This window comes from Lissotriton helveticus, chromosome 4_1 (assembly GCF_964261635.1).
Source record: "Lissotriton helveticus chromosome 4_1, aLisHel1.1, whole genome shotgun sequence".
In the NCBI taxonomy this organism is placed as follows: domain Eukaryota; kingdom Metazoa; phylum Chordata; class Amphibia; order Caudata; family Salamandridae; genus Lissotriton; species Lissotriton helveticus.
This window is the reverse complement of record NC_136063.1, coordinates 21,116,842-21,144,670: the sequence shown is the minus strand read 5'-3', so window position 1 is coordinate 21,144,670 and position 27,829 is coordinate 21,116,842. Positions and strand designations below refer to the sequence as shown.

The 27,829-nt window shown below is 41.5% G+C and overlaps 1 protein-coding gene across 1 annotated transcript in view; it reads left to right on the top strand.

Annotated features, from left to right (window-relative positions):
- LOC144826913 (cytochrome P450 2K1-like) overlaps positions 1-27,829 on the top strand; it is a 190,296-nt gene that overhangs the window by 45,710 nt on the left and 116,757 nt on the right. The window contains exons 3-5 of the mRNA XM_078685371.1: positions 3,594-3,743; positions 7,163-7,323; positions 15,740-15,913. Of these exons, the coding sequence (XP_078541497.1) occupies positions 3,594-3,743; positions 7,163-7,323; positions 15,740-15,913 (485 nt within the window). The remainder of the gene's footprint in view (positions 1-3,593; positions 3,744-7,162; positions 7,324-15,739; positions 15,914-27,829) is intronic.

Below are 27,829 nucleotides of genomic sequence, written 5' to 3'. Positions count from 1 at the left end.
CCTGATTAAGTGTTTGGCGGATGGGTTACTCCATCACAAATGTGACAAATATCCCATTCTCCAAATTCCAAATGCATTATACCCAATGGCACTTGTAATACGGTGGATGGGATATCTCTTGTAATTTTCATATTTTTGTCTCTGACCACATAGGTACAGTAAGCAAAAAAAAGACTAAAATACAGTCCTGAATAACTGCAGGAGGAGAAAAACAATTTTGGAATTCCATCCATCAATTTCTTTTAAAAATAGCACCTAGAACATAGGCGCTATAAAAATGATTTGGTGGTCTTATGTCTTTTACAGACAAAATAGCAACTTCTGTTTTTTCAAATCTTTTTTAGTTACTTGTAATAAAATGTAGATACGTATTTGACATTATAGTACTGAATATGCATTGATTTTATTTTGAATTATGTACTGTGTTATGCTGTATATTGGTTTCTACCCTCTACCACCATAGAGAGTATTTCCTCATGGCTCAACTTCTCAAGCCCTAGACATCCAAGGACTCACTTGGTGTCCAATTGGAAGGCAGTAGTCTTGATTGGTCTGGTTCAACAGTGGTGAGGAAACACTCCCATATTTTTCAGTAGCCACTGACTCCCTTATCGCCCAAAGAAAATCTCAGACAGTGGTGTGCAAACCTGGGATTACTGTGTTCCAGATTACACACAACACTAAATACCATATAACAGTATTAATCACATTGACTACAATATGGCACTTAGATTCCGAAGAACATGGGGGGGTCAGTCTGAACTAAAGAGTCTGTCATAACAAAAAGTAAATGTACTTGAGAAATTTTTAAATGGTTTAACCAAATAACTGGTGTGATATTGTACAATCATTGGCAGAATATAATCAGGCATAAATATTGTGACCTATATATTGATAACAAATATTTCACCCCATTAGAGTTAATGATAGGAGTTAATAATGGGACATTTTTACCCAATGGGATATTATTTTTGTAAGTAGCAATTAGTACACCATATTTCTATAGATGAAACAACCCAATGACCAGGAGTAATACTGTTTTAGCAGTATTATTATTATTATTACATTGTATTTCTCTTGTGCATGTAAACCAAATATCTTCATTGTACTAAGATTCTAAAGTGGAAAAACGTCATGCAAAAGTTATCCTATTAACATCAACCACTTAAAACAGCCTTCAACGCACAGCACACAGCCCAGTGTTTCTCAGTTTTTCTATTTTCCATAGTAGCACTGTCCCACAGTTTTGCAGAGAGAAACCCAAAGTCCTACCTTACCCTTTCAGCTCACAAAATATCGATTGTTGGAGTGCATAATCCTTACAGACATGTTAGGCTGAAGAACCAAAGACAGCTTCAATGTTTCTTGTCTCTCTAAGATCTCATGAGCAAAGTAGAGTCATTTAAATGCAGTCTCAGTCAATCAGTCATACATCTTTATTTTGGTTCAAAGGAACAAGAAAAATGAAGAGGATAATTATTAAAAAAATGATAAAATACAGGTGACGGGGCAAATATATAAAATAAAATTGAGTACATTTTGCAGCATTTTGTTACAATAAAATAATATTTGAGTAAGACAAACCTGAGATAGCTAAAACCTTTAAATAGTCCAAAAAGATCACATAACGGAGCCGCCATGTTACTTGGGATGGCAGTACCAAAAGTGTCAGACAAAATGATCAAACATTATTAATACTTGTTTCTACCAGAGCCGGACTGGGAACCAAAACTGGCCCTGGCAAAGTGCTGAAAGTGCCAGGGCCGGTTTCGGCTGATTTTGTTACAGGGGTCGATATTGCAGCTATGCTGCAAAAATGGCCCTGGACCAAACAAGGCCCCACAGGGGCCCAAAACCGTCTACTCCCTGGTGGCCTACCGGGAATATGCCCGGTGCCCGCTTGGGCCAGTACGGCCGATTGGCTACATAAAACCGAAATGGTGAAAAACATACCACTTGAGCGAAACATATTATGATAAGCTACCACATAAAACTTGTAAATGAAATCAGTTATAAAAGATACATGAGAAGATTAAGAAGGTTCAAAGTTTAAAATGCGGTACCAGTATGTCAATTGTTAAAAAGGCTGCAGTTATGTTGAACCAATTATATTTCTGAGAAGTTCTGATTTTCAAAGCTCCACAGATAAAGCTAGTAATAGCATAGCAACAGTATTTTGCAGTTTCTGTTCTATGGCAAGCAAATGGTTATCTCTGCACGCAGCTGATACATGGTCAAATCTTTGAAGGTTCCATACTATTCTAAGTGCAAAAGTATGTGGACACAGTAGGTTATTTGAGACAGAAGTAAAACAAAATCAATAAATACTTACAGTTTGCAATTTTTGGCAGAACACATGCAACCACCACCAGAAAGAGAAGTCTACTTTTTTCAATGTAAGTGTTCTACATCCTTAATGAGTGTAGTGATAATTCCTGGCCAATGAAGCTAACCAAATTCTGGATTTTGGTGCACTCGTGGAATGCAAACTCATACTAAGCTTTTTCTGGCATTGAATTTGCAAGACTTATGGCCCATCCACTACAACATTTCAGCCAAACAATGGATCAGCCTCAGTGCACATCTTGGAGCCTGATTGTTCAACCTGATGACAAGTTCAGCATTATGAGAATAGAACAAAGTACAACACCCAAATGATCTAAAGGTCCCAGCAGTAGTCAGCCTTAGTTGTGAAACAGAGTTTGTGACCGAGGGAGCCTTGTGGGACTCTGCAGTCAAAGGCAACCTGTGAGTGTATTAGCACATCTCAAAAGAGTCAGCAGAGTGCCACCAACACCTGCCTCAGTAAGATACTGAATCATTACCTTATGCCAGCTGTATTACAGGCAGCAGAGAGGTCTACAAAAATCACTACCACCATTTCCATCATACTTAAGGGATTAGATCTCATCCAGAGTTAGGAGCAGGGTCATCTCAGTGCCTTTCCCTGATCAAAAATACTTTTGCTGGGAGTGAAGAATGTCATAGAATGTCTAGGAAGCCGGAAAGCTGGTTATAATCTAGCTTCTACCTCTCCAGGAGTTTGCCCAGGCCAGAAAATAGTGCATTTGTGTGCGTCTGTGATCAAAACAATATTAAAGCCTTCTAGCTACTTTAGAAAACGAAAAAGATAGAATTGATTCACGTTTCTGTAACCTTGTCTGTTTTCTTCCTCCTATTGTGCTTATATTTTCCAATATTTTGTTTTCTTTAACCCGCCACTTTTACATGATTTTCTAAACATGCTAATTAGAACTCTTGTATGACAGGGATGGTGTGTAATTTGTAAACATGTAACAGTACTTCAATTTCTCAAATTTTGTTTGGAGCAGTTAAATGTATCTTTGATATGGCAGCATAAATCATACTTAAAATTCATCGCTCATTCCTTGCCATATATTGTCATCAAGGACCTTGAAATGTACACACGTTGTCTCATAATCCATGTTTGTGTCACCAAGTGCCTCATCATTGATCTCCCTCCTGGTGAAATACAAGTAATACTGTTTTTCTGTGTCTTTATCTGCCTTTCCATTAAGGAATTGATCATTGATTTTCTATTCAAGTGTAAATGATTGTTGCTCTGTTTTTAGGTCTCCCATTTGCACATGGAGAATCCTGGAGGATAATGCGAAGGTTTACCTTGTCTACCTTAAGGGATTTAGGCATGGGCAAGAAGACAATTGAAGGCAGAATTATAGAAGAAAGCACATTTCTCATAAAATACTTTCAGGCACAAGCAGGTAAATGAATGGCTTTGTAGAAACTTCTTTCAGGGTACTTTTCATGATTTCATGAATTCTCTACTCCCTGCAACCTCTCAAAAAATGCTCATACAAGGTCTAATACTATCAATGCCCTTTTTCTGGCCGCCCCTGAAGCCACGCTCAATGTCCTGCAACGAACACAAAACGCCGCAGCAAGGATACTCACCGGCACCTCCGCAGAGTCTCAGCCAAACCTGCCCTAAAGGCATTGCACTGGCTGCCGATCCGCGAAAGGGTCACATTCAAGTCCCTATGTACCACTCACAGAGCCATGCAAAACCAAGGACCCCCTATACTGAAATCTATGCTCCACCCATACACACCTAACAGAGCTTTACGTTCAGCGCAGGGCTACCTGGCTAAGGTTCACCGAACTAAAAGAGCTCGTACTGGTGGACGCCGTTTCTCGGTGGTCGCCGCTACCCTCTGGAACTCTCTCCCAATCCAACTCCGGTCTGAACCTAATTATATGAAATTCCGAAAGCTTCTCAAAACCTACCTTTTCCCGCAATAACCTCTCCACTCCCTCCTCGGCCTTTACCATTGAGTGTCTGTTTGCAATCTCAGCGCTGGGACGCTTCCGGGCAGCCATGCGCTATATAAGTCCCAAATTCATTCATTATATAAGTCCCAAATTCATTCATTTAGCATTTTCATGCACTGATATGTTAATTAAAATACAATTAATTAGTTTAAATGTGGCAAACCAAGTTATTATGATGCAAACCATCTTAATAATCAATGTCTTTTAGCAATTTTGGACAGTAACATGGCCATGCAGCATGGCTAAAAGTAAAGTTAAATAAAGAAAAGTTAGAAAAAAGGGCTATGACACAGGGCCAGGTGTACAACCTGACAAATAGCGTCTCGCAAATTCTGTCTTAAGTCTGTCTTAAGTTTGTCTTAAGACAAACTTAAGACAAAATCCTAACTTCTGTGAATACCAAAAGTAGTAAGTTCATTCTGTGAATGCCAAAAGTAGTAAGTGCATTCTATGAATACCAAAATAGTAGTAAGTTTAGGACTGAGTCTTAAGTTCATTCTGTGAATCGGGCCCCTAGTCTTCATGTTGTATGGTCCATTTTTCTCTGGGCAGACAGAGGATGGTGTCTCTAATTTAGGAGCTTTACAATTACCAGACAAGGTGGGGCTTTGGGATTAGGCCTGGGCGCCAATTGTGCAATGTGCCCTCTCAATCACAAAATCCAATAAGTAGTGATGTCTCCCAAAATGCTGATCAGCATGTATTCCGTGTAGGCCTCGAACCGTTGCATATTGCTACAATATGTAGATTACTCCTTCATGTGTGGGCTTCCAAATATTCATTCTGGGCTCCTATTTTCCTGAGTTCTGCTTGTAGGCCCTTGTGTTCAGAGTCAATTTTGATGTCAAAGACGTGATGGTCTGCCATATCAAAGTAGGTGTGCTGCTTATTCAGACACTCTTTTTTTACGTCGTTGAGATAACATAACATAACGTGTATTTGTAAAGCGCACGCTCACACTTAGGTGTCTTTGCGCTGAATACCAGATGTTATTGTTACCCAACTCAATGGTACTCATTTTATCGGACTTAGCTGGATGAAAGTATGAGTGGACCAGCCGGGATTTGTACCTGTGACCATGATATCAAACAGAACCCCCTGTAGTGGACGCATCAGTCCACTGAACCACCAGGCCTGGCATCAGATCCTCTTTGAGGAGCAAGTATATTTTGGTGTCAGTCGCTGCCAACTACCTTTCATATCCAGAGTTGTTCCAAGGTCTGTACCCCCTCCAGAGTCAGTGACCTGCACTACTCCTAGTTTGCCATCTTGCGCACCCTCATGATCCTGCAATTAAGAGCCTTTCTTACCCACTTCAAAAGTCAGCTTAGGAAGTTTGCCATCAGGTATACCCACTGTTAAGAAGTGAGGATAGAATGGGGCGAGCTTCATCACAGTTATTGCTCAGTACAATAACAGAAATGACTGCTTTGTGAGTACAGTTAGGCTCACAAAGCGGTCAGGATCTCTGCCAATGCCTTTTCCTCACAGAGTTGCAGCTCTCCTATTTAATGTTCGAGGAGGGTTGCACCACCAAGTGGTTAGGTGTATTTGTAATGGTCTTATGCACATATACAGCGCTTGCCTGCTGCAGTGTCCAGATTTCTTTATATATTTAGCAACAAAAGAGATCACCTGCACCCCCAGCTCCATCTCAGGTGCCAGACACCTTCAGCTTAGTCACATCTACTCAATGCTGCACAGGGGACAAGCTTTGTCATGCTTCACATTCCCAGAGCTCACTGTTTCCAAGCATGGCTCCACTCCACCCATGACTTCAGGGCCCGATGGATGGCCAGTAGCTGGAAGCCTCTAATCAGCAACACACGCGCAGGCCTTCCCTGGTCACCGGTTTCACCGCCAGGGGGCCCAACGTTTGCCAGTTGTGCATGCATTGGTTTACTGTTTTGTGGGTGGTGCATGCCACTCTCTAAACCCCTCCCTAAGCTCTACATAAACTCATCTTTACTCATCCCTAAACCCCTCATAGATGTGTTAAGAGAATTTTGCAGTACTTTGTAGTACTATTGTAGTACTGCTAAACATACCACATAATGCAATTTGAAAATAGGGCCCAATATCTTGTATTATTATACTTGTCTTGAGAATAAAGTTATTAAAATCAAATTACATTATTCTTTAATTGCCATTTACCAAGGATTCATGGAAAGAGATTACACTTTCCCTTAAGAAAATGCAACATAAACTTATAGGATTCGAAAAGAAATGAATGTGAAGGTGCTCTGGAATGTAAACAGTTTTTTGATACTTTGTTTTCTTACTGTAAAATATTGTTATTAAAATACTTGCTTTTATAACCATGGAGCATCAGTGGAGACTGTTATTTAGATTACATTGCTGTTATTGTGTGCACTTATTCCTACAACTTTCCAAGATGGTCATCATATTGCATCTTGGGAGTATACAAAATAGCATTCCAAGATGGACACCAGATGCTTTTGGCTCTGCCAATTGGTTCCCTGATATTTAACAATCACTGGCAAAGACAGTAACAGCATTAAACAAGCAATGGCAAATCCAGGTCTATTAGCTTTGCCAATGCGTGCGCTATAGTTTTAAGCTGCTTAGCATACTTTGGTAATGATCTTATATGTGGCACTGATGTAAACTGCCTTTAATATTTTTATTCTTTCTTGTGCTTGAGCATTCTATTCAATTATGTTTGTTTCATACGCAGATTCCAAATGATAATACTTTCACTTAAAAGTTTCACACCAACTAGCATGTCTCAAATATAATCTACTGTTAGAAATGCAGCACTTCAAACATATCTATGAAATATCTTGAGTCATTACATTTAATTAATTCAGTTCATTCTCAAATTTCCCAGGAAAGCCTCTTGACATCACTGTGATAATGAATTCTGCTGTCGCCAATATCATCACCTCCATAGTGCTCGGACACCGCTTTGAATATGACCATCCCACACTGCTGAAGCTCACAGGACTGGTTACTGAAAACTTAAGGTTAATAGGAACACCCATGGTTAATGTAAGGTTACTTATATGTCCTTAACTGAACTTACATATGTGTAATATCGGCAATGTAAAAACTTGCACACATAAGAATTCAAACATTCAAACCCATATGTGCTAACATTTATACAGTGTGAAGATAGCTTCTAAAATGACCAAATTTATGGAGTCCAAAAATATTTCAGGTTGCCCAATTCTAAACTTCCTGTACTTTATTCTGCAGTGCAGAGAGACATATTGTGAGAACATGGGTTAATATTTGGAGTGCATGGTAGTTCACCACAAGTGCTAATGTCACGGTTTTTGTCAGGTCCAATAAAGAGGTCAGTATTCAAACCGAGCACAAGCCCCAGTAGTTATGCACAGACCTGACATGCTTATGTTAAGAAAATGTGTAAAGCATTTAGCAGTTAAGAAGTTGAAAACACCACAATAAAAGTCCCACTTTAATTTAAAAACAATGAAGATTAAGACTACGTTAATAACAAATGACGCAGGTTTTAAGGATTTAAATAAACTTAGTGCCAACAACTGGCATCAGCGGTCATACAACAGAATGAGATAGATATCATTATCCTCACATAACTTGGCTCAACCCCTCGTCCACTCCAATTCTTGACCTCTTGGTGCCCCCACCCACAACATAATTCGTCTTGACAGAGTTAGGAAGCTGGGAGGGGGCCTAGCTTGTATACATCGGAGCACACTTGCGGTCTCCCTTTCAGAGTCCTCTTCGCCAGCAACTTGCAAAGACCTTTGTCTCAACATCTCTAGTAACAATCATCTTGTTTGCAAACTACTCACATTATATCACCCCCCAGGTGTGAATCTCCCCTTCATTGAACAATTAATGGAAATCATCTCTGGCAATGTGGATTCAGTCCAGTCCCACATCAACCTTAGTGACTTTAACCTTCACTGGTATAACACTAATGACCAAGCAGTTTCATGCCTCAATTCCTTCTTGAATGATCATAAATTGATTCAACATTGTGACCAGCCTACTCACATTGAAGGGGGAACTCTAGACCTCATCATCTCCAAAGGTCATACCATCTCATTGGACTCCATCATACCAATTGATTGGTCGGACCATCAAATCATTTCCATCCATATCAACTCAGAGGTTTATCAGGGTAAGGCACAATAAACCAAACCAAAGATTTGGAAAAGGGACCACAGAGACATCAATACAGCTGACCCTGCAACCCGCTGTGATCGTGCCCTCTCTCCCCATTTGGACATACTGGAAGTCCATGCTCTAGCAGACTTCTACAACTCTTCTATTTCCAGCATCATGAACTCTATGGTCCCACTCCAACAAAAAAATGCACCTACAAAAATATTTAAACCTTTGTTCAATGGCAACCTAAACTCAGAACGTCACAATCTAAGTGCCATAGAACGTTCCTGGAGAACCACTCCATCTGCAGACCATCTAAAAAACCTTAGAGTAGCAAGAAGTTTGTATAACAAACAAATCAAGACAGCTAGGAGGGAATATTTCAGATCCCAACGTAACTAAAAATGGCTAATCGACCCAAGAAACTATTTGAACTGGTTAAACAACAGTCAGTGGTAGCCCTTAACCGATCAGCCTCCGAAGTCTGACCTCCCCCATGTGATTATCTGGCTGCCTTTTTTACCGGGAAAAATAGACTTATTAACATTGATCTGGAAACCATGAAGGCTCTATTGCTACTCAATGAACCTGCACCCCCCCTGGCTTTACTAGACAAGGCAGCACCATGTAGCTGGGGTATAAAGAACAACGCTTCCTGGCACACCTTTACCCTCCTCAATGAAAATGATATCAAAAAAGTTCTTCGGAGTATCAACCCATCTAATCACTTCAGTGACCTGTTACCACCTACCATCTTCAGAGTAATTAAGGATCCAATCTCCCCCTTCTGGATAAAGATTGTCAATGCATCTCTGTCACAGGGCACGATCCCAGAATGCCTAAAAGAGGCTCAGGTAACACCTATATTAAAAAAAACACACCTGATAGTACAGATCTTAACAACTTCCGACTTATCTCCAGCATCCCCACTCTAGCCAAACTCCTTGAAAAATGCATCCAGTCACAATTATGTTCGCACATCGAAAATTTCCATCTCCTGGACCAACACCAATCTGTTTTTCATAGTGGGCACGTGATGGATGGCATCTTAATAATGCTTGATCGAAATTAATCCTGCCTCCTTATCCTGCTGGACCTTTCCTCCGCTTTTGACACTGTCAATCATGACAACCTCCTATTCATTCTGGAGAATAGGATGGGCCTTTCTGGTCAGGTGATGCATTGGTTCCCGTCCTTCCTGCAGCCTCGGACCCAAAGAGTTAAAGCAAACCACTCACTCTCCCAGCCATCCCCAGTCAGCATTGGGGGTTCTCCAAGGGTCCTCCTTATCTCCCATTCCCTTCAATTTGTTCCTGGAACCATTAGCTAATGTTCTAAAATCCTTGGACATTCGATTTCATATGTATGCAGACGACACCCAACTGTTTCTGAAAACCTCCTCCCCGGATGACATCACTTCATTCAACTCCACCCGACTGAAAAACGGGTTAACTGAGAACTGCCTCCTGCTAAACACCTCCAAAACAGAATTCCTCCTCATATCGCCCCCAAAACATACTCCTAAAATCGACCTCTGGATGAAACAACTCACCAGCTTCAACTGCTTCCCCCGCATTATCGACTCAGCTAAATCTCTAAGAATCACCGTTGACAAGCATCTGAATATGAAGACTCACATTAGCAGCATGTGCAAGGGAGCTAACCACCTTCTGAGAACACTCTGGAATCTCAAACTTTTCTTACCATTCACCAGATTTAGAAGTGACCGCAAAACAGCCTGTCATTTCTCAAAGCATTGCCAGGAGTTGTTACCACAGCTGTTGCTGTCAGTGCTTTCTACTGTTTGGTGCAGGGCTTTGTCAATATGGTGGAGTCTTGCACCAAACTGTTTTTTTTCAAAAGGAGTGATTTTCTTTTTTAAAATAAAAAGATAATTCCCTCTTCACCATGAGAGTCATTTCCCACAGCGATGGGGGCATTTTGTGTGTTTTACTTTGTGTTTGTGACTCACTGAAACATAAGGTAGCAGCAGGGTCAGGTCCAGTTAGATCTTTTCAGTAGTGCTCTTCGATGCTCTTCAGTAAAAGGGCTCTTATAGCTTGTTGTGCCTTTGTATTGTAACAGGAGGTCAGCTAAATGACCCTTCGAGGCCAAGTCTTTGGCCTGGCTACAAGTAGTAGCAGGTACAGTCTTTCAGGTATCCTCACAGGTCTCAGGCAACAGGCACAGTCCTTCTTGTGTTCTTCCATTAGTGTAGAGGGTGCCTAGGGGTGCTACCTTTATGCATGGCACATGCCTGTGGATGGAGGCAACTGCTGCCCCCGCCTAACCAACAGGAAAAAGTCCAATGGGTATCTCTACACACTTTTGCAGCAGTGCCTGTGAACCATACAGAAAGTGCTCTTCTCATGCCCAATCCAAGAAAGTGAAACCCATCTCCCCATGTGCAGAGCCCGTATCCCCACCCTACAGGTGTTGCCAGGGAATCAAGCAATCCTTCCTCAGTGGTCACTGCAAACCAGTTCTGGGGACAACTTCTTTCTCACTCGGACTGGTGACTATCTAACTGGGAAAACAACAAATGGTCTTGGTCAGTTGTCAGCTTACATTAGCTTGTGACAGGGTAGGACTCAAGTTAATCAAGTTCCTGGGACACTACTTCTGTGCTTAGCAAAATCCCTTACTGGGGGGGCCATCTGGCTTCCTGCAATTCGAAGATTTCTGGAAGGTCTCTCAAAGAAGCTCTTCCTCCTCAGTAGACTTCAGATCTTTCTCCTGGGGTTCAGATTCCATATGGACTGTGGGAAGTTTTGAGGCTGTTTTTCCACGTCTCTTGTGGGAGGCTTGTGTTCCAAACTCCAGGCTCCCTTAATCCCCCTGACAGTCTGTCTGAGCTCTTATGGCCACACACACCCACTTATGCAGACCCACAATGTCAGCATGGGTCCGCTTCAGCCCAAGCCCAGGCTTCAAGGGCTTTTCCAAATAGGATCCTCCACTGGAATGGCATGGCTCACAGCAAGCTTCCTAGAGCTAGTACATCCTTCCCACTCACAAATTTATCATTTTTTAATGATTTTCCACCTCATTATCAGCATTGATGGAGAATGTCTGGGATCATTTTCTCTGAGGAAGCCAGGTGATCAGCCACTGTGGTCATGCTGACTCATGTTTCCCTCAGAAGCTCTACATTGGTGCTGTTAATAATTGGGCATTGCCTGCACTTCACCATGCTTGGATTTCAACATCCACCCCACCCATGGAGACTAAGGTGGCTTAAGTCCTCAATTCCTACACTTGCAGTCCCTTGGGCCTGCCACCTGCGGGAGGTCGTCTTGGAACAGACTGAGTCTCCATCGTAATGTCCTAGCTTGTAACAGTCCAGGCATACCCGAGCCTGCACATTATCAAAAGATGTATTTTCCTTGTATCCTCACAACTTGAGTTTAGATAAGGCACGGGACTCCCTGGTATGAGCAGGCTTTTGTTGGTACCCTTGTGAGAATGCCTTATTGTTATCCTTATTGCTCTACTCTTTCCCATGAATGCGACAAGATCCCAGTCTTTGGATCATCTCCTAGGACTTTTTGGTCACTCCGCTGCCTTCTAAAGCTGCCTGGGATCAGACAGTTTGGAATCAACTCAATGCTGGTGTAACTATGAATGACACTTTCTAAAGATATGCTCCTTTATGATCAGATTAAATAGCCCATCATAAGTAATGACTGTATTGGCTTTCATTAAGCTCTCCAGCTCTTTTATTGAGGCATCGACAAAATTAACCTATGAATGTTGCGTGAGTTCCAGAACTTTTTAGGCTTGTGACACAACTTCTGCACATGATCATTCTTTATGTGAGTGCAGGGGTCAACTAACCTATTTTCTAGAGTCAATATTGTAACCCTATGTAGTGTTGGCCCGAATTCCAACAGTAATGCTCCCCAATGCTGTTGACCCACTCTGTGCATTCTCAATGCTCTTTTGTAGGAGAAAAACTATTTGTCAATGTTGTTGCTCACCACAAGTTAGGAACAGTACCCTTGGAAAGGAGGGAGTGTGCATACAGCCATTGTAAACACCCCCTATTACGGCCAGCATCTTCTTCGGACCTCAGTTGTCCTAATCAAGTCTTCTTCGCCAAGTACAGGCCCTTTTCTTCTAGTGCCAGATTTGTCTCCTCCAGTGCTGGTGCTGCCAGCTTGGCCTGTATCAACCTTGCTGATTGCCTGTCATTGATATCCAACTGGCGGTTAGACAATTCAGACGAGTGTTTGCTGGCAGAGCCTGGGTGGTACACAAAGAATCCTACTCTGGTCATGTGGTCCACTAACCCTTCATCCTCAATGGGGATCTGGGCTTGGCGGACTTCGTACCATGTCTTGATGGCCCTTTTATAATCTGTTATTATGGTATTCTGACCCAACTTGAATTGCCTTTCTCTGCATAGTGCCTTTATCTCCACCACTGTAAGATTTGTCCAAGTAGCCAAATCCAACTCATGTTCCCATAGACGTTTAAGAGGTGCAAAACATACAACTCAAATTAATTTGGAAAAATCAAAATGGTCCAATCAAAGAAATGATGTCAATGAACAATAATTCGTTATTTATTTTACTTCCAGTTCAATCTAGAGATTATTCATTTCCAACTTTTTTGATAAGCGGTACTGATAATTCAAGTTGTGGATCCCATCGCTGCCACAAAAGTGTGTTATTAGTTTTGGAAGATACTTGTCCACCACAATTAATATTGAAACTATTCTTGTTACGTCCAGTAAAGGTTTCACTAATTTAAACCTCAACCCAACCCCTGGTAGATACATCAAAGAGGAGACAGGCTTTTTTTAAATGTGTTTATTGAAGTTATGCAAAATCATTTAAAAAGCCTAGCTAAAAAAATACAAGTAACATAGATTTTGCAGAAATTGAAAAATTCTGCCATACAGCGACTATGAACCTTTTGTAATATATACATGCGCTGCACACCTGCACAGTTCCTTTATAGGCCAGTGATGCTGCAACTGATGATGCTCTAAATAGCGACAATATGATATTGATAAGGATTATGCAGACCTACTAAAGTCCTTTCAACAGCATGTGATTAAAGCTCTGTGACGTTTCCTTTCAGGTTGTATTAAATCAACAGAGACTTGTTTTGAACAATTTGATATGCTGGCCAGCTCCTTACAGAAAAGACATCCATAGAAACCAGATTCTCCCCCTAAAAGCACAAAGGTATTTCTTATGGCTGTGTTACAGAAATGGGGCTTCCCTCCAGCAGATACATGCAGGCAGAAAGTCTACAGAGCCTCCATACCCCTAATTCACACAGCCTTTAAACTGCCAAGAGCCTGATAGTTCAATAGCCTATTGGCATATGGAAAGTGAATTTCCACTACCATAAGGATGCCTTATTTTTTTACTTGACTAATCATTGACTACAAAATATTTGAGTGAGTTCTCTACCATTTCTCTAAAAAGTAAACACACGATATATTTTAGCCAAAACTACACTTAGACAGTGAAATCCAAACAATGCTACTTCTAACATAATATGCATTTGGTGTTACAAATTTGATTTTGATATTGAAAGCATGCTGAAGTGAATTGTCATCTTGCCCTGTGGTGTGATGCATATTATAATTAGGGATTCCTGTTCTCCATTTTTACAGATTTTTACAGATAAATACAGACGGAAAACCATTTGTTTCCTTGTCGGTGTTTATTTTTAAATTTGGATAAAAACCGACATTGGGTTGCTTTTGGATGATTCTAAATACTCTCTGCTATGACTGTCAGGCCAATAGCTGTGTGGATTGAAGGGTAAGGGGTTAAAAAAGGGGAATTTAGTAAATGAGTGAAAAGATAGTACTCCTCTGAGCTCCACAGAATATTAGTGGGGGCTGTGGTCATCCTTTGAACACCACTTTGTCAAATCCTGCTTGACATGTCTTTTGAGCCACACAACAATTCTTGTAATCCCCTGTCTAATTGCTGAAGTGCCCTGCTTATGTCTTACCAGACTAATGTCTATGCAGGGCCTGGATATGTGTCCAATGTGAAAATAAACTGCTAATTGCCTTACGACATTCCCACACACATCTCCAGTGCTGCAAGTCCAAGTTTAATGTTGTCGACAATGTATGCCATCTTGAAATTGCCCTGGCACATCACATTTTGGCCATGAGTGCAGTAACACAAAGAGGAACTATTAAAAATTGAGTAGGGTTACACGTGAGAATGGTCAATACATTGGGTAGGGAGTGTCCAGGAGTCATCACTATTTGGTCCAAGCATAAATGTGGCACCACAAGGCACCTGCATTAAAACACTGCTGGGCTTGCAAAAAAATCATGTGGACTGAGCCAGCTGTGACCTGTAAGAAGCACTTGAGGATGTTGGAACCCATTCCACTTGAAATCCAGGGACAAGAGCTCTCCAAGGATCATAGAGCTGGGAGAATCCAGGAACATAAATAGGGGATGTGATAATTACTTTGAAGATTCCTAACTGACCAGTGGCAACTGGATTTGACTGGACCTTGCAGTTGCCCTCTACTTGATACTTTGAGAGTTTCTATGTGATTCTACCGGGGCTGTAGAACTTTGCTTTAGAGGTTAATAGGGAACTGACCAAAAACAGTATCTGACCGGTAGTTGATCAAATTGGATTTCAGATTTGTCCCACTTGGAGAAAAAATGTTCCTCAGAAAAACAACAAAGTAACTTTTCAGATTGGGAATTGGAAACATTTTCGATTTTGCTATTTCTAATCTATTTGTCACATCTGACCAGTGCTCCATTGTGTAAATAACTTACACTTCCTGGACTACAGCAACCATTGCCGACTGTTTGATGCTATCTGGTGCCCCGTGTTTTTGTTGTTTAGCTGTCATTTTAATTATTATAATTTTTCTCTATTTTTATAAATTGGAGTGGAACTTTTAATGTATTGTATTTTATACTTTTCACTGTTTTGATACTTCTAAATGCAATGCATATTATATCTAAGTTAAGCCTGACTGCTTTGTGGCACAGCTACCAAGATTTAGAATCAGGTTTAAATATTTAAATTACTGTTATTACTCGTGGTGGGTTGACATCCACCCCAACTAATAATTAACTTTTTCATAATATCATATCACCTTTGCTTTCTAATCATTACTCTGTTAAATATTAGGTAAAGGAAAATAGTTTGTTATTGCATATGCATGTGTGAGATAAACATTACACTTACATTCCTAATGACCACTTAATGTGTCACATTAAAAAAATATATATATTTAGCTACTACAATGCATACATTGAAATAAAATGTTCTAAATTACTTGTTCGTTATCTACATTGCAGCTCTACAATTTCTATCCTGCTTTGGGATTCTTGCCTGGAAATCACAAATCTGTATATCAAAATGTAAAAGATATACACTCATTTTTACGCACAACGTTTATGAAGAGTAGAAATGAACTGAATAGTGATGACAAGAGAAATTACATAGATGCATTCCTTCTCAAGGAAAAAGAGGTACAATCAATAAAGCAAATTATGTCTTTATAAGTTTAAGGTATGTCTGCTTATGGTTGCTAATACTGTTGCCATTTTCACCTGGTGTATATGTGTAACACCATTCGTAATGAGGACTCCTAGTTATTTTTCAGTACTTCTCAGCTTGTTTTTGATAACATTCCACGTTGGAACATATATTTTCAATGGTACAGTGGCTGATTGAGACATCAGGGTGTATATCCGCAACTGATGTAAGTGAATTAATGGAAAAATGAAAACTGAGAAACCACATTGAAGGAAATAAAATCATGGAAAACCAATTTTAATTTTAAGAAAATACCAATAAATCAAAAAAGAAAGGAAGGATTTTAAAGGAAGGATGACGGTAAGGAAATATCCAAAGTTACATTCAACTTGGGTGGAGTTTACCTGGGGGGGTCCAGGGTAATGTTTAGGGGTGATTCGGGTGAGTGGAGTTCAGGCATCAGAAGGAGATTTTACGGTTCATGGATGGATAGAGTGTAGGGATGGCGAGAGATTTTTAGGAATTAGTGCAACTTAGGGGAGGAGACGTCAGTTTACGGTACAGGGATGGGTGGAGTGGAGGTCTGTTCGATTGGTTTAAGGGTTATGAATAGCTGGCATTTAGGGAAGGTGAGAGTTTTGAAAGTTTAGTGATGTGTTAGTGTTGAGTAGTAGTGCTGATGAGTTATTTAGGGTTCAGGATTGGGTGGCGTTTAGGGTGATGAGGGCTTTTAAGGATCCCTGGAAGGGTGAGTTTAGATGTAGTTAGTGGTTTTATCGTTCAAGGATCGGTATAGATTAGGGGTGGTGAGGAGTCTTTAGGAGTTATGGATGGGTTTTTTAGTGTTCCGGGATGGGTGGAGTTTGGGTGTGGTGATGGGTTTTTAGAGTTCAGGCAGTGGTGGAGTTTATGAAATGGGTGAAGCATAGAAGCAGAAAGGGCTTTTGGAGTTCTGGGATGGGTTTAGTTACGGATCAGGAATGGGTGTTCTTTAGGTGTAGTGGGTCGTTTTAGGTTTCTGGGTTGGGTGGAGTTTAGTGGCAGAAATAGCTTTTAGGGTTCATGGATGGGTTTAGTTTAGGTGTGCGTTATTCAGTGTTTCAGTGTGCAGGGATTTATGACGTTTAGGTGTTGTGATGGGTCAGGAATTGATGGTGTTTAGGGTGGTGAGGGGTCAGCAGATTAAAAGCATCTGAAATAATTGTTTGACAATATATACTATATACATCTGAAAAAATGTCCTTTGAAGTAATGTACTGAAATAAATATCCCCAACAAAACTGTTTCTGAAATTGTTGTACACATTAAAATATAAGCATACAAAAGCCAATTTCAAACAAAAAGAAATGGTAAATGCTGCAGTTTAGGTGAAATGGATTCCCAGTAATTGGATTCAACTAAATCATTTGTCTATGATATCACATACAACCATCCACAACAGCATGAGTAACTAGCACTCCTAGATCTTGTTCAGTCCTTCTCAGCTTGCTTTTGATAACGTACCACGTTTCAGCATATATTTTTACCCGAGCACTCGCTGATTAATAATGTGAAATCAACTTAATCATAAACTCACACATATTCAATCCACAGAAAAAGTACTAGTTTGTGGTTAGAAATAAAGTACACCTTAATTTTGTTTACTGTTTTTTTATCTAACTTTAAAATATTTTTCTATGTAAAGAAATTCCTTTCATACAGCCCCAGGAATATAATAGTGCTTGTATTTATTGTCACTTCCTCTGTGCACATTCACTCTAGACTTTGTTTGCACTAAAGAAAAGTGAACAAATTTGATCCGAAGAACATAGGAATGACTGTTAAATACTTGCAGCATTATGACTATGATGATTTTCACTTACATGTCCAATGCCACCTGCATTCCCTCCCCTCTGACCACCTGTTAGCGCTCCTTGAAACCATATTTTGTGAAGCTAATGGTTCCATTCGTAAACCTGGTGAAGGCCTATGCAGCTTCACTAGGCCTGAAATCTGGTAAAGTGCTTTCCCTTGCACAGGCAATGATACCAGGAGCATGATTGCAGACAGTGCTCCTTCACTTATTGATTCATGTTGGCTGTTTCACAAAGAAACTTCTTATATAATAAATGATAATTTCCAGTGGCTTTGCTCATTCAGCAATATAGTGGTTTGGCTGGTGAAAAAGATTAACTTGGGCAAGTAAAACAAACAAAATGTTCAGTGCTAGTTTTACATTTACTTTCCATTCTAGTCCTTCTCCTCTTTTCATTAAAATCCTAGGTTTGTGAGCAATGGTGTGATAGTGTTGGGCATAGGACAGGATGAATGCGAGTCTCCAAGATGGCAGCCGAGGGATGCATATAAATGAAATTAAGACCCAGTTCACCACCCGAGAAGGCCTCTAAAAGCTGCAGAGCCAACTACAAATACAGCAGCCCTAGCTGAGTGCCTCTTTACTCACAAGGCTCCAGTCCTGTCAACGTTTCCATCATAAATCTCAATGTCCAGTCTGGCAGCTGGGACCGGGTCAGCTTCGATGTGGGCTGGGAGCTTTCCTTCTATATCTACAAAGGCGTGCACAAGGTGAGGCATTCAGGGGTCTAGCAACACCAGGCAGAGTTTAAAATAAGACCACAGGTTTTAAGAAGACGATTGCAGTTAGACTAGGGGCCTGGGCTTCTTACTCAACTTTGCAGGGCATTTTAGAACAGATTATGGTTAAATTAACAAATATGTTGTTGAATTTATATTGTGCTTACTACCGTTGTTTTAAATAGTTGCCATGATTTGATTGCTGTATGTTGTGTCATTCTCTTTCCTACTCCTCCATGTAGGTCTTCCCTTTCATCACCTATGAACCCCACCCATACCACTGAAAATGCCCCTTTCTGTTACTGGCTTTGGTCCCACTAGACTATAACACTGATCAAAATCCACCATCAAACACTATTGGCATACCTCACGAGCCTTCCTGTGTGAGGCCTTGTTTATTTTTTTCTTTCACTTATGCCATCTTTTTTCTCCTCCATGCTTTCCTTATCCCATCCTTTCCTAGCCTTATTTTTCAACCCATTTCCACATTTTTTCTCCAGTCTGTCTTATCTTTTTCAGTCAGGTGAATATCCTTGGTGCCAATCGTCAGCTAAAGAGTGGTATTTGCCTCTCTGAATACCTGCCCTACTTTGAAGTTAATAAGGTTTATATGGGAAGAGCAACCAGTCCCTCTCCATCTTATACTTTCTCTCACACCTCTCTCTCACGCACTCTTACCACCTCTCTCATATGGTTAGTTGACTTCAGGTCTTGGAGCACAGTTTCTTTCCTGTGCCTTTTAAAGGTTTCTGTCTCTCAATCCCACAATTTTCTTATCTTTTTGGGGTGTCTTCTGCAAACAGATGTGCTCTCTCTTTAAGCATCTGTCGCCTGCTCTCACCTTCTTTCTCCTTTTTTAACACAGTCTTTCTGTTTCTAGTCTCCCAGTTCTAGTAGCACCTAGGGTTTGGTATAGGAAAGAGAATGCCAGTCAAAAACAGGCTGTAATTGAGAGCATGAATGTATTGCTCTTTATTGTGAAGTTCAAGCCCTCTGTCTGATGTTCTCCTATACAATGTTGCTCTTGTTATTCGGGGGTAGAATTTGCCACATGAATTGCAGCACCACGTTGGGGGTCTGCTGGATGATGCCACTAGAGATTCAGAGTGACAAGGTGTGTGTCACATAAAGTAGATACTTTTTGTTTTTATAGCATTAATGCAACCCAACCATGATATCTCCAACCTGCCCCAGTAGTAGAAGTCCTTCAATAAAAGTTCCAACATCGTAGGCAGATTATATTCGAATGGGGGCCGATTCCCAGAACTAATTTGCACCGAATCCTAAACTGTATTCACAGAAGACTCTTACATTTTTTGGTTTTCACGGAATTTCCACACCCGGAGTAGAAATCCTGCACTCATGCCAGAATTTTCGCTCTGGACTGGAATTTCTGCACCTGGGACGGAATCTACGTATCCGGGCAGGAATACCCACATTTGGGTCTGATGATCATTTCAAGTGCCTACCATCCCCTACCATTCTCCAGCTAAAGTCAATCAACACTAACTGCAAGGCCAGCACCACAAACCACATAAAAGCAGCACTCATTCAAGGAAGAGGTTTGGCCACAGATGGTTCCTGTTTTCATTTGCTATTGGAAAATGTACAAAATGAGGAGGAAAAAGAACCTCAAAACTGAGGAGACCACAATGATTGTAGAGTTTAATAGTGAGGCACCACAAATGCCTGTATGGTCTCCCACTTTACTGCACCAGTGGCACACCAAAGGCAGCTTAATGGCAGCATTTTGCCACTGCTGTTACAGTATTGGGGGAGTATGTGCACACAATCAAGAAGAAGTGGCAGGATAAAAAAACAAGGGTGAAGGAGAAGTAGTCCAGGATCAAGTTGAACAGGATTCTCCCTGCCCCAAAATCTGAAACCCACCTATGTCTCACCCCAATTGAGGAGGATGTCCTCCGTACAATCCACCCCCACATGCTCCATGGGCTGGCCGTGAGTAGTGTCTGCAATGTAGTACCAGGTAAATGGGATGACAAGAACAAGTATACAAAATGAATGTCTGTGTTGCACTGCCATTGTGAGTAAGGAAGTTGTCCAAAGTTCATATAAAAATATAGTCAGTCAGAGGATGTGTTTTCCTTTGTATGTTGCACCACTAGTTCCAGAAACCTTTGTATTAGAAATGGTAAATCCCTTTCCCACTACTTAAAACCTGGGCCCTGTACTTCTGCCTTATATATCTAACACTGTTAAGTAGCAATTGTCAAAGTGCCCCTTTCACTTATCCAGATGCGGCTGGGTCAGTCAAGGACAACAGGGAATGGGGCTACGGTGCAGTGGAAAAGCAACATACAACAGAATAGGGAAAATAAATACAAATTATCTTAAAAATAAATTACCTTGCGCCTGCTAAAATCACAAAGCAGAAGATGAGAGAATCCCTATTTTAAAACATTCAATTCCCAAATTCCATTGTCTATTTCCCACTATTCCTTGCCATTACATCCCCAACGCCCCACTGCTCCTACCTAGACCGGCCGTGGCACTACTTCGCAATACTGTTAGCATGAAGAAGACAAGAGGAAATTTCAGACACGTTCCACATGTACATTTTCCATTTGGTGACTTTTCTCTCTTCTCACCTATTAGCACATTCAACCAGAGTACAGACAACCGCAGTAGCAGAGGTCACTGCATCTTCTGGGAGGAAACATCCTCCAGAGCAATGCATACCACTCACTTACTGGTCAAAATGCATACATTGTCAGCAGACAACAAAGGGACATATGGTGTCCGTATCTCAAAGAGAACAGGAAAGGTAAAACTAGCTTTACAACTATTGGAATTGCAAATGACATTTGTGAATAGTGAAAGACAAAATATAACATATGTGGGCTCATCATACCTCTGTGGTTTCTGAACATTGTATTTATTCCACCAACAGTTCCAGAACTGTGAACTCAATCCTGGAATCGAGTACCACGACAAGTCAAAAAGGTGCCTCCACCAGATTGTAATTGTTTCTGTAGACTAAATCAAGAAATCCAATGTTAACGAATATAACAATGATGAACAAGAAGTGAGATACAATTGTCAGCAGGATTGAGAATGCGTCCACTGTCCAACTTAGAATATTTTTTCCATACTTGAAATTGTCCAGTCCACCCAGCTGGTTATAAATGTTATCATAGGATGGCATGTGTTTGGGCCAATAACAAAACACGATAGTGAACCTTACTTCAGGAATTGTTGTTGTGTAAATTTGATAGCCATTGCTTCTAGGCAGAGGGGCCACTCATTAAAACTTGAATGTGTGATCATTCATGATAATTAGTGCTACACACGTCTGCAACGGTAGGGCCCACACTGCTTGTGCTCATCCTTTGTGCCTGAAATTGATTGCAATACATGTGGCAGCAGAAATGTAAAGTTGCCAAGATATCATTGTAGGTCCAATGATGTCCTCCCAGATTCCAAGACCCACATTGACTTCTGAGACAAGGTTGGCTGTGACTTCTTGTCAGGGAACACACACGAGCAGGTGCGGGCCATGTTAAATAAACCCAAGATTAATGGACCTGAATGCTCATGCCCATGAAATGTGCCTTTAATCTCCACTGTGTATTGTATGTGTTTTACGTCACTGTTGTCCTGCATCACAATATGCCTACATATGGCATTTAAACACATACCATATCACACCATGGTGGCTAATGAAAGGATGACACAAAATGTATGACAAATGAGTTCAGAATGGACATACAAATTGCATATAGTGTCATATGAAGTGTACTAGCACAACTGGATTGTAATTCATTGATATGGAAAATCCCTAGCAAAATTCCAATGGAAAATCATATTCAAGTTGGTGTGGATGAGGCTCGCACTGATGATAGTTGTGTACTTTTGTGATGGATAAATGGGCTGCTAAGGTGAATCTTCAGGAAGTTATATTTTAAAATCTCTTGGCTGAAAGGCACAATGCAAATCCAGTGTAGGTGGCATCCATCAAAGCTTTGCAACTTACCGACTGTGTTGGATCCAAGTCAAATGTTTACTTCTGCTTGCCTCCTGCTCTACTGAATCCACCTATAGAAGTGAGTGTATAATATATAAGGCTAAGATGTCTGCTGTACAAGACATCATCCATTGTCAGCTCTGTTCTACCATGATGTAGGAAATGGATTATGGGAAAAAAGGACACTCAAAGGATGGACATAACAAATGTGTGATCTCTCATTCCAAAATGAGCTTTGTGACTTTGTGGGTAGGGAAGCACAAATGACACACACAATTTTCCTGACTATTGCACATCTCACACTTGAATAAGAATCGGAAAGAAAGCATTCTTCAGGTCTATTACAGTAAATGTAGTTGCTGTTGGTAGAAACATGGGGGTAAGAAGTGTTGTTATGTCAGAAACCACAGGATATTGAGGTTCCACAATTGTGTTTACTTCTCGTAAATCAATAATGAATCTGCTGTATATCCTAGTGTCAGTGTCTTTTTTCAAAATGGGAAGAATAGGACTGTTGCAAACATTATAAAAAACTTCTACCACAACTCCCACTTTAATCAATCAATCAATATATTTATAGAGCGCGCTAATCACCCGTTGGGGTCTCAAGGAGCTGGGGGGGGGTGCTGCTACTGCTCGAAGATCAAGGTCTTGAGATGTTTCCTGAAGCTGAGGTGGTTCTGGTTCAGTCGTAGGTAGGTGGGGAGGGCGTTCCAGGTCTTTGCAGCTAGGTAGGAGAATGATCTTCCTCCGGTGGTGGCTCTGCGGATCCATGAGATGATGGCGAGGGCAAGGTTGGTGGAGTGGAGCTGGTGGGTGGGGGATGTAGAACGTGAGTCGGCTGTTGAGGTATTCCGGGCCTCTGTTGTGGAGTGCTTTGTGTGCGTGGGTAAGCATTCTAAAGGTGATCCTTTTGCTGACGGGGAGCCAGTGGAGATTCTTCAGGTGGGTTGATATGTGGCTGTGGCGAGGAATGTTGAGGATGAGTCGTGCTGAGGCGTTTTGTATGCGCTGGAGACGGTTCTGGAGTATGGTGGTAGTTCCTGCTTAGACGGCGTTCCTGTAGTTTAGACGGCTGGTGACGAGGGCTTGTGTGACCGTTCTTCTGGTTTCGGTGGGGATCCAATGGAAGAACTTTCGGAGCATGCGCAGGGTGTTGAAGCATGAGGATGAGATGGCGTTGACTTGTTTGGTCATCGTGAGCGAGGAGTCCAGGATGAAGCCCAGGTTGCGTGCGTGGCACGTGGGTATCGGTACGGCGCCCAACGCCGGGGGCCACCAGGAGTTGTCCCATGCTGAGGGGGTTTGTCTGAGGATGAGGACCTCAGTCTTTTCCGAGTTGAGTTTGAGGCAGCTGAGCTTCATCCAGTCCGCTACCTCTTTCATTCCTTCCTGGAAGTTGGATTTGGCGGTGACTGGGTCCTTGGTGAGGGAGAGTATCAGCTGGGTATCGTCAGCGTAGGAGATGATGTTGATGTTGTGCTTGCGTGCGATGGGGGCGAGGGGGCTCATGTAGATCAAATCATGGACAATGCAAATAAGTGCTTTTTCACCTTCTTGAGAGATTTTGTAATGAGGCAATCATGGCAATAAAGCGCCCTCCTTGACACTAATATGTACTGGCGGAATAACCATTTGCCCTACATCGTTATCTGAAGTAGCTCACGAAGTACTAGGGAGTGAAGCTAATGCAATGTCCTCTTTAATAATACAGGATCTCTCAAACACAGGGTAGTTGTCATTCAAAATTACACATACTCCTTATGGAGAACACCGTATCGTAGCCCTGAAATATTTGAGCATATCAGGACCCACAATATTGTCTGGTGTGTTTGAAGAAAGCTAAAATGGAAATGGAGCAGTAAACTTGTCAACATGGAATGCACGTGGTTGGGACACTGGGCTAAGGGAAGGTGTTCCATCGAAACCTATCAATGTATTAGTTAAGCCAGACAGTGGAGCCCTTAGAACCAGGTGTTTAGATAACACGCAAGCTCCTGTATGAACCAGACACTGATCAGTAGAACTCAAAACATGTGCTGTAACATAGGGACCCTTCTGATCTACTGGAACTACAACTGATTCCTTACCCCATCCTAGGCAATCCTATGCATAAGCAGAATCTTTCAAATGAGACGGCATATAGTCGGACATTTTAAATTGATTTTGTCTGTCAAAACTGTTAAACCCATCTTGTCCATGCATATTAGAATCAAATCTAGCACGATCATTTGTGCTCCCTCTAGGCCCTGTATATCCTGAGCGATTTCTCATTTGTTCCCATCCATGTGGCTACTGCTGAGCACGGAGTGCCAGACAATCAAAAGCCCAATGTCCAAATTTCCTACAATATGCACACTGGTCAACAGACAAATTCGACCGAGTATAAGAAGGAAAAGACGAACCATATGATCCACGTCCACCTCTATTGTTACCTCCATAAGGCGGACCATAAGCCAGAGCCAACATAACCTTCGTTTTGAACTCTTTAGTCTTTTTATACTCACTGCCCTTCGCTTCTAACTCCTGTCGCTCGTAATACTGACAAAACACTAAGGGAGGAGGGTCCTAGGGGAAAGATTACCGACCTAAATTGCTATAACCCCCAATTATCAAACTACACCAACAATGAATAACAGTAGGTCAAAAGGATATATATTTCTTTCTTAGGTATGTATCTGTGTGTAAACCTTAATACTTAAAAGGTGAAATCTTGCCCGTGGAACATCATCCAAAGGTGATCAGTCAACTCACGAGACCGCCCTTCATCATTTGGGGACCGTCACGTTTAGAAGGTCGAATATCCACAATAGATTGGCAGATGTTATAAGCCTAATCTATGTCAAACGTGTCGAAAGGAAAACGTGTCTGTGGATGACTGAATAGCAGTGCAAAACAAAATAAGTGAGAGTGAATCAGTGAACAGTAAAGCAAAAGAGTTTTTAAGATTGGGTAGTGATAGGGGAAAAAAACATTTATTCTGTACCCCTTCAGTCCCAAGGTATAAAAAACAGTGCAAGAGTAGTATAACAAAATAACTACTGGGAAGTGTCTTAGGTCGACATGTTTCTGCAGACTACCGGAGCCAGGTGGTCTCCCGCTGCTTCTTCAGGAGCATTAAATGCTACTGCTAATAAAAAGAATTTATATCACCTTAGACGTGATCGGTTACCATCCTCCTGACTTCATAGTATAATCATCCAGAGTGGAAGACCAGATACATACAAAAGAAAAGAAAAGCACAAACAGGGCACTATTAGTATGTGCATGAATCGTAAAATAGATACAGATCCATTTGTTAGCTGATATGTTAACAGCCACGACAGACAGTATAACTTATCATCGCACTATTCTGCTCACTCACCTGTGTGGCAGGAAGGAATAGCCCCACCTCACCTGGCTTCAGCTCAGGTACTTGGAGCACCGCTCTAGCGGAAGGAATAAACAAGTATTTACACACTGGAAATACAGAACCATGTAACAGTAGTGCTCAATCTAATTACTACCCACCAGTACCGAGTTGTCTCCCCAAATGTTTAAACATGGCCAAATACCTATCTGGGCTTGCCACCGATCACTGCCTCATATGACAGGACCATATTGAGGAGACCGTGTTACCAAAACGTGGATCAGAAGCATTAAGAAGCACGCATCCTGGCGACAATTCGCCGACCCCTAGTGTGACAAAGGTCGGGGGTATGCAGCTTTCATTGCTCTCCTCAAATTAACGCTGTCACAGTTGTAATAATGCAAATCTGGCAATACTCGCTGTTACACTAGAAGCGCTAGATCCTCTCTACGTTCAGGCTACAAGCCATTAAACAAGGCGTGTTAGTCAGTCAAACAAAACTCGCAAATCCGCTGCCAGAATAACAGTTTGTTTGACACAATCACTGAGCGCCGCGCACTGACCTCTCCGTCGGTACTCCGGTCGTCCCTCTCGGCTGTCTGTTGGGGAGGTACCGGCACGACGGGGATCTACCAGTTTAGTTCATTCAGACGTCGGCGTCGCACTGACGTATGATGTCATCAGAGCGTGCCGCGCTCATAATCATGGGTGATGTAGTTTCACAAACACTGCCTGTAGTTCATAACTAAAAAGGTGAGGAGCGCGAGGGTAGTGTAGTTCTACAGGCACTGTCTGTAAATCATAACACCAGACATGATGAGGGCAAGGAAGTAGGACACAGCCACATTCGTGATTGTGACGATTAGGCAATTCAATAGTCGCCAGTCTTTATTAATCATTATTTTCATGACACCTACAACCATTATAAAACCCATCACTCGCTTCATTTATTAGAAGATCCTCATAATGATTTAAGATACTGAGAAACCAAAAAATGAGGGACAAAGCAAGGCGAGGAGAGATGATGTACTTGGATCGCTTGTTATATAGAAAAGGCAAACAGTATGCTGAGCCCATGATGATCATGAGTGAAAATCTCCTTTAGCTAGAATTTTAGGCAATGAGAGACCAAAAAAGATGTATATGAAAAAATGGTGTACTCAGATCCCCTATGATGTTGGCACAAAATAAACAATATGTTGAGCCCATAATTGTAGTGTCACAATTGACTCGGGTATCAACAGTTCATGAATTGCAGACAGCTCTGATGATATAATGTGCAAGTTGAAACACAAGTCAATTAGAGCGACATCCAAGGAATGTCCTCATTTAGCCCTATTTTGTCCGTCTTTAGCCTAAACACCCATTTTTGTTCGCACCTGAACAGGAAGGCAGAGACATCAGCCCCCGGTGGAATCAGTGGCTGGTCCAATACCGTCCAATGGAGATCAGTCGGTAGGTGTCCTACTTCTAAAAAGTGATTTGTTAGTTTGGTAGCTTGTTTGGAACACCTAACCGAACTCTTATGCTCCGAAATCCTCACCTTGATTTTTCTGGTTGTCATCCCTACCATACTTCTTGTTGCAGGGACAAGTAATCAAGTAAATTAGGTTCATGCTGTTACAGTTAGTGAATCTTCTTAACTGCCAAGGGCGATCTGTGCCTATATCGATGTTCAATGTTTTAGTTGTTTGTGGGCAGGCGGCACAGCTGCTGCATGGATAGTGCCCAGTAATAGCTGGCATGTCCCAGAGTGTCCCTACAGCCCGGGGGATGGTGTTCTTGGGTCTGGTATGAACTATTTGGTCTCTCAGACTTTGTCCCCTTTTAAAAGCAAACAATGGAGGTGGTAATGTATCAGTGCCCCTGTTTAGAATCTTCCAATGTTTCTTAACAATTTTTTGGATTTGGTTGGATTGTGTGCTAAATGTATTTACACACGTAATCCGTTCTTGTTTCGGCTTAGGGGGCAAAATCTCCAACAGACTGTCTCTGTTATTA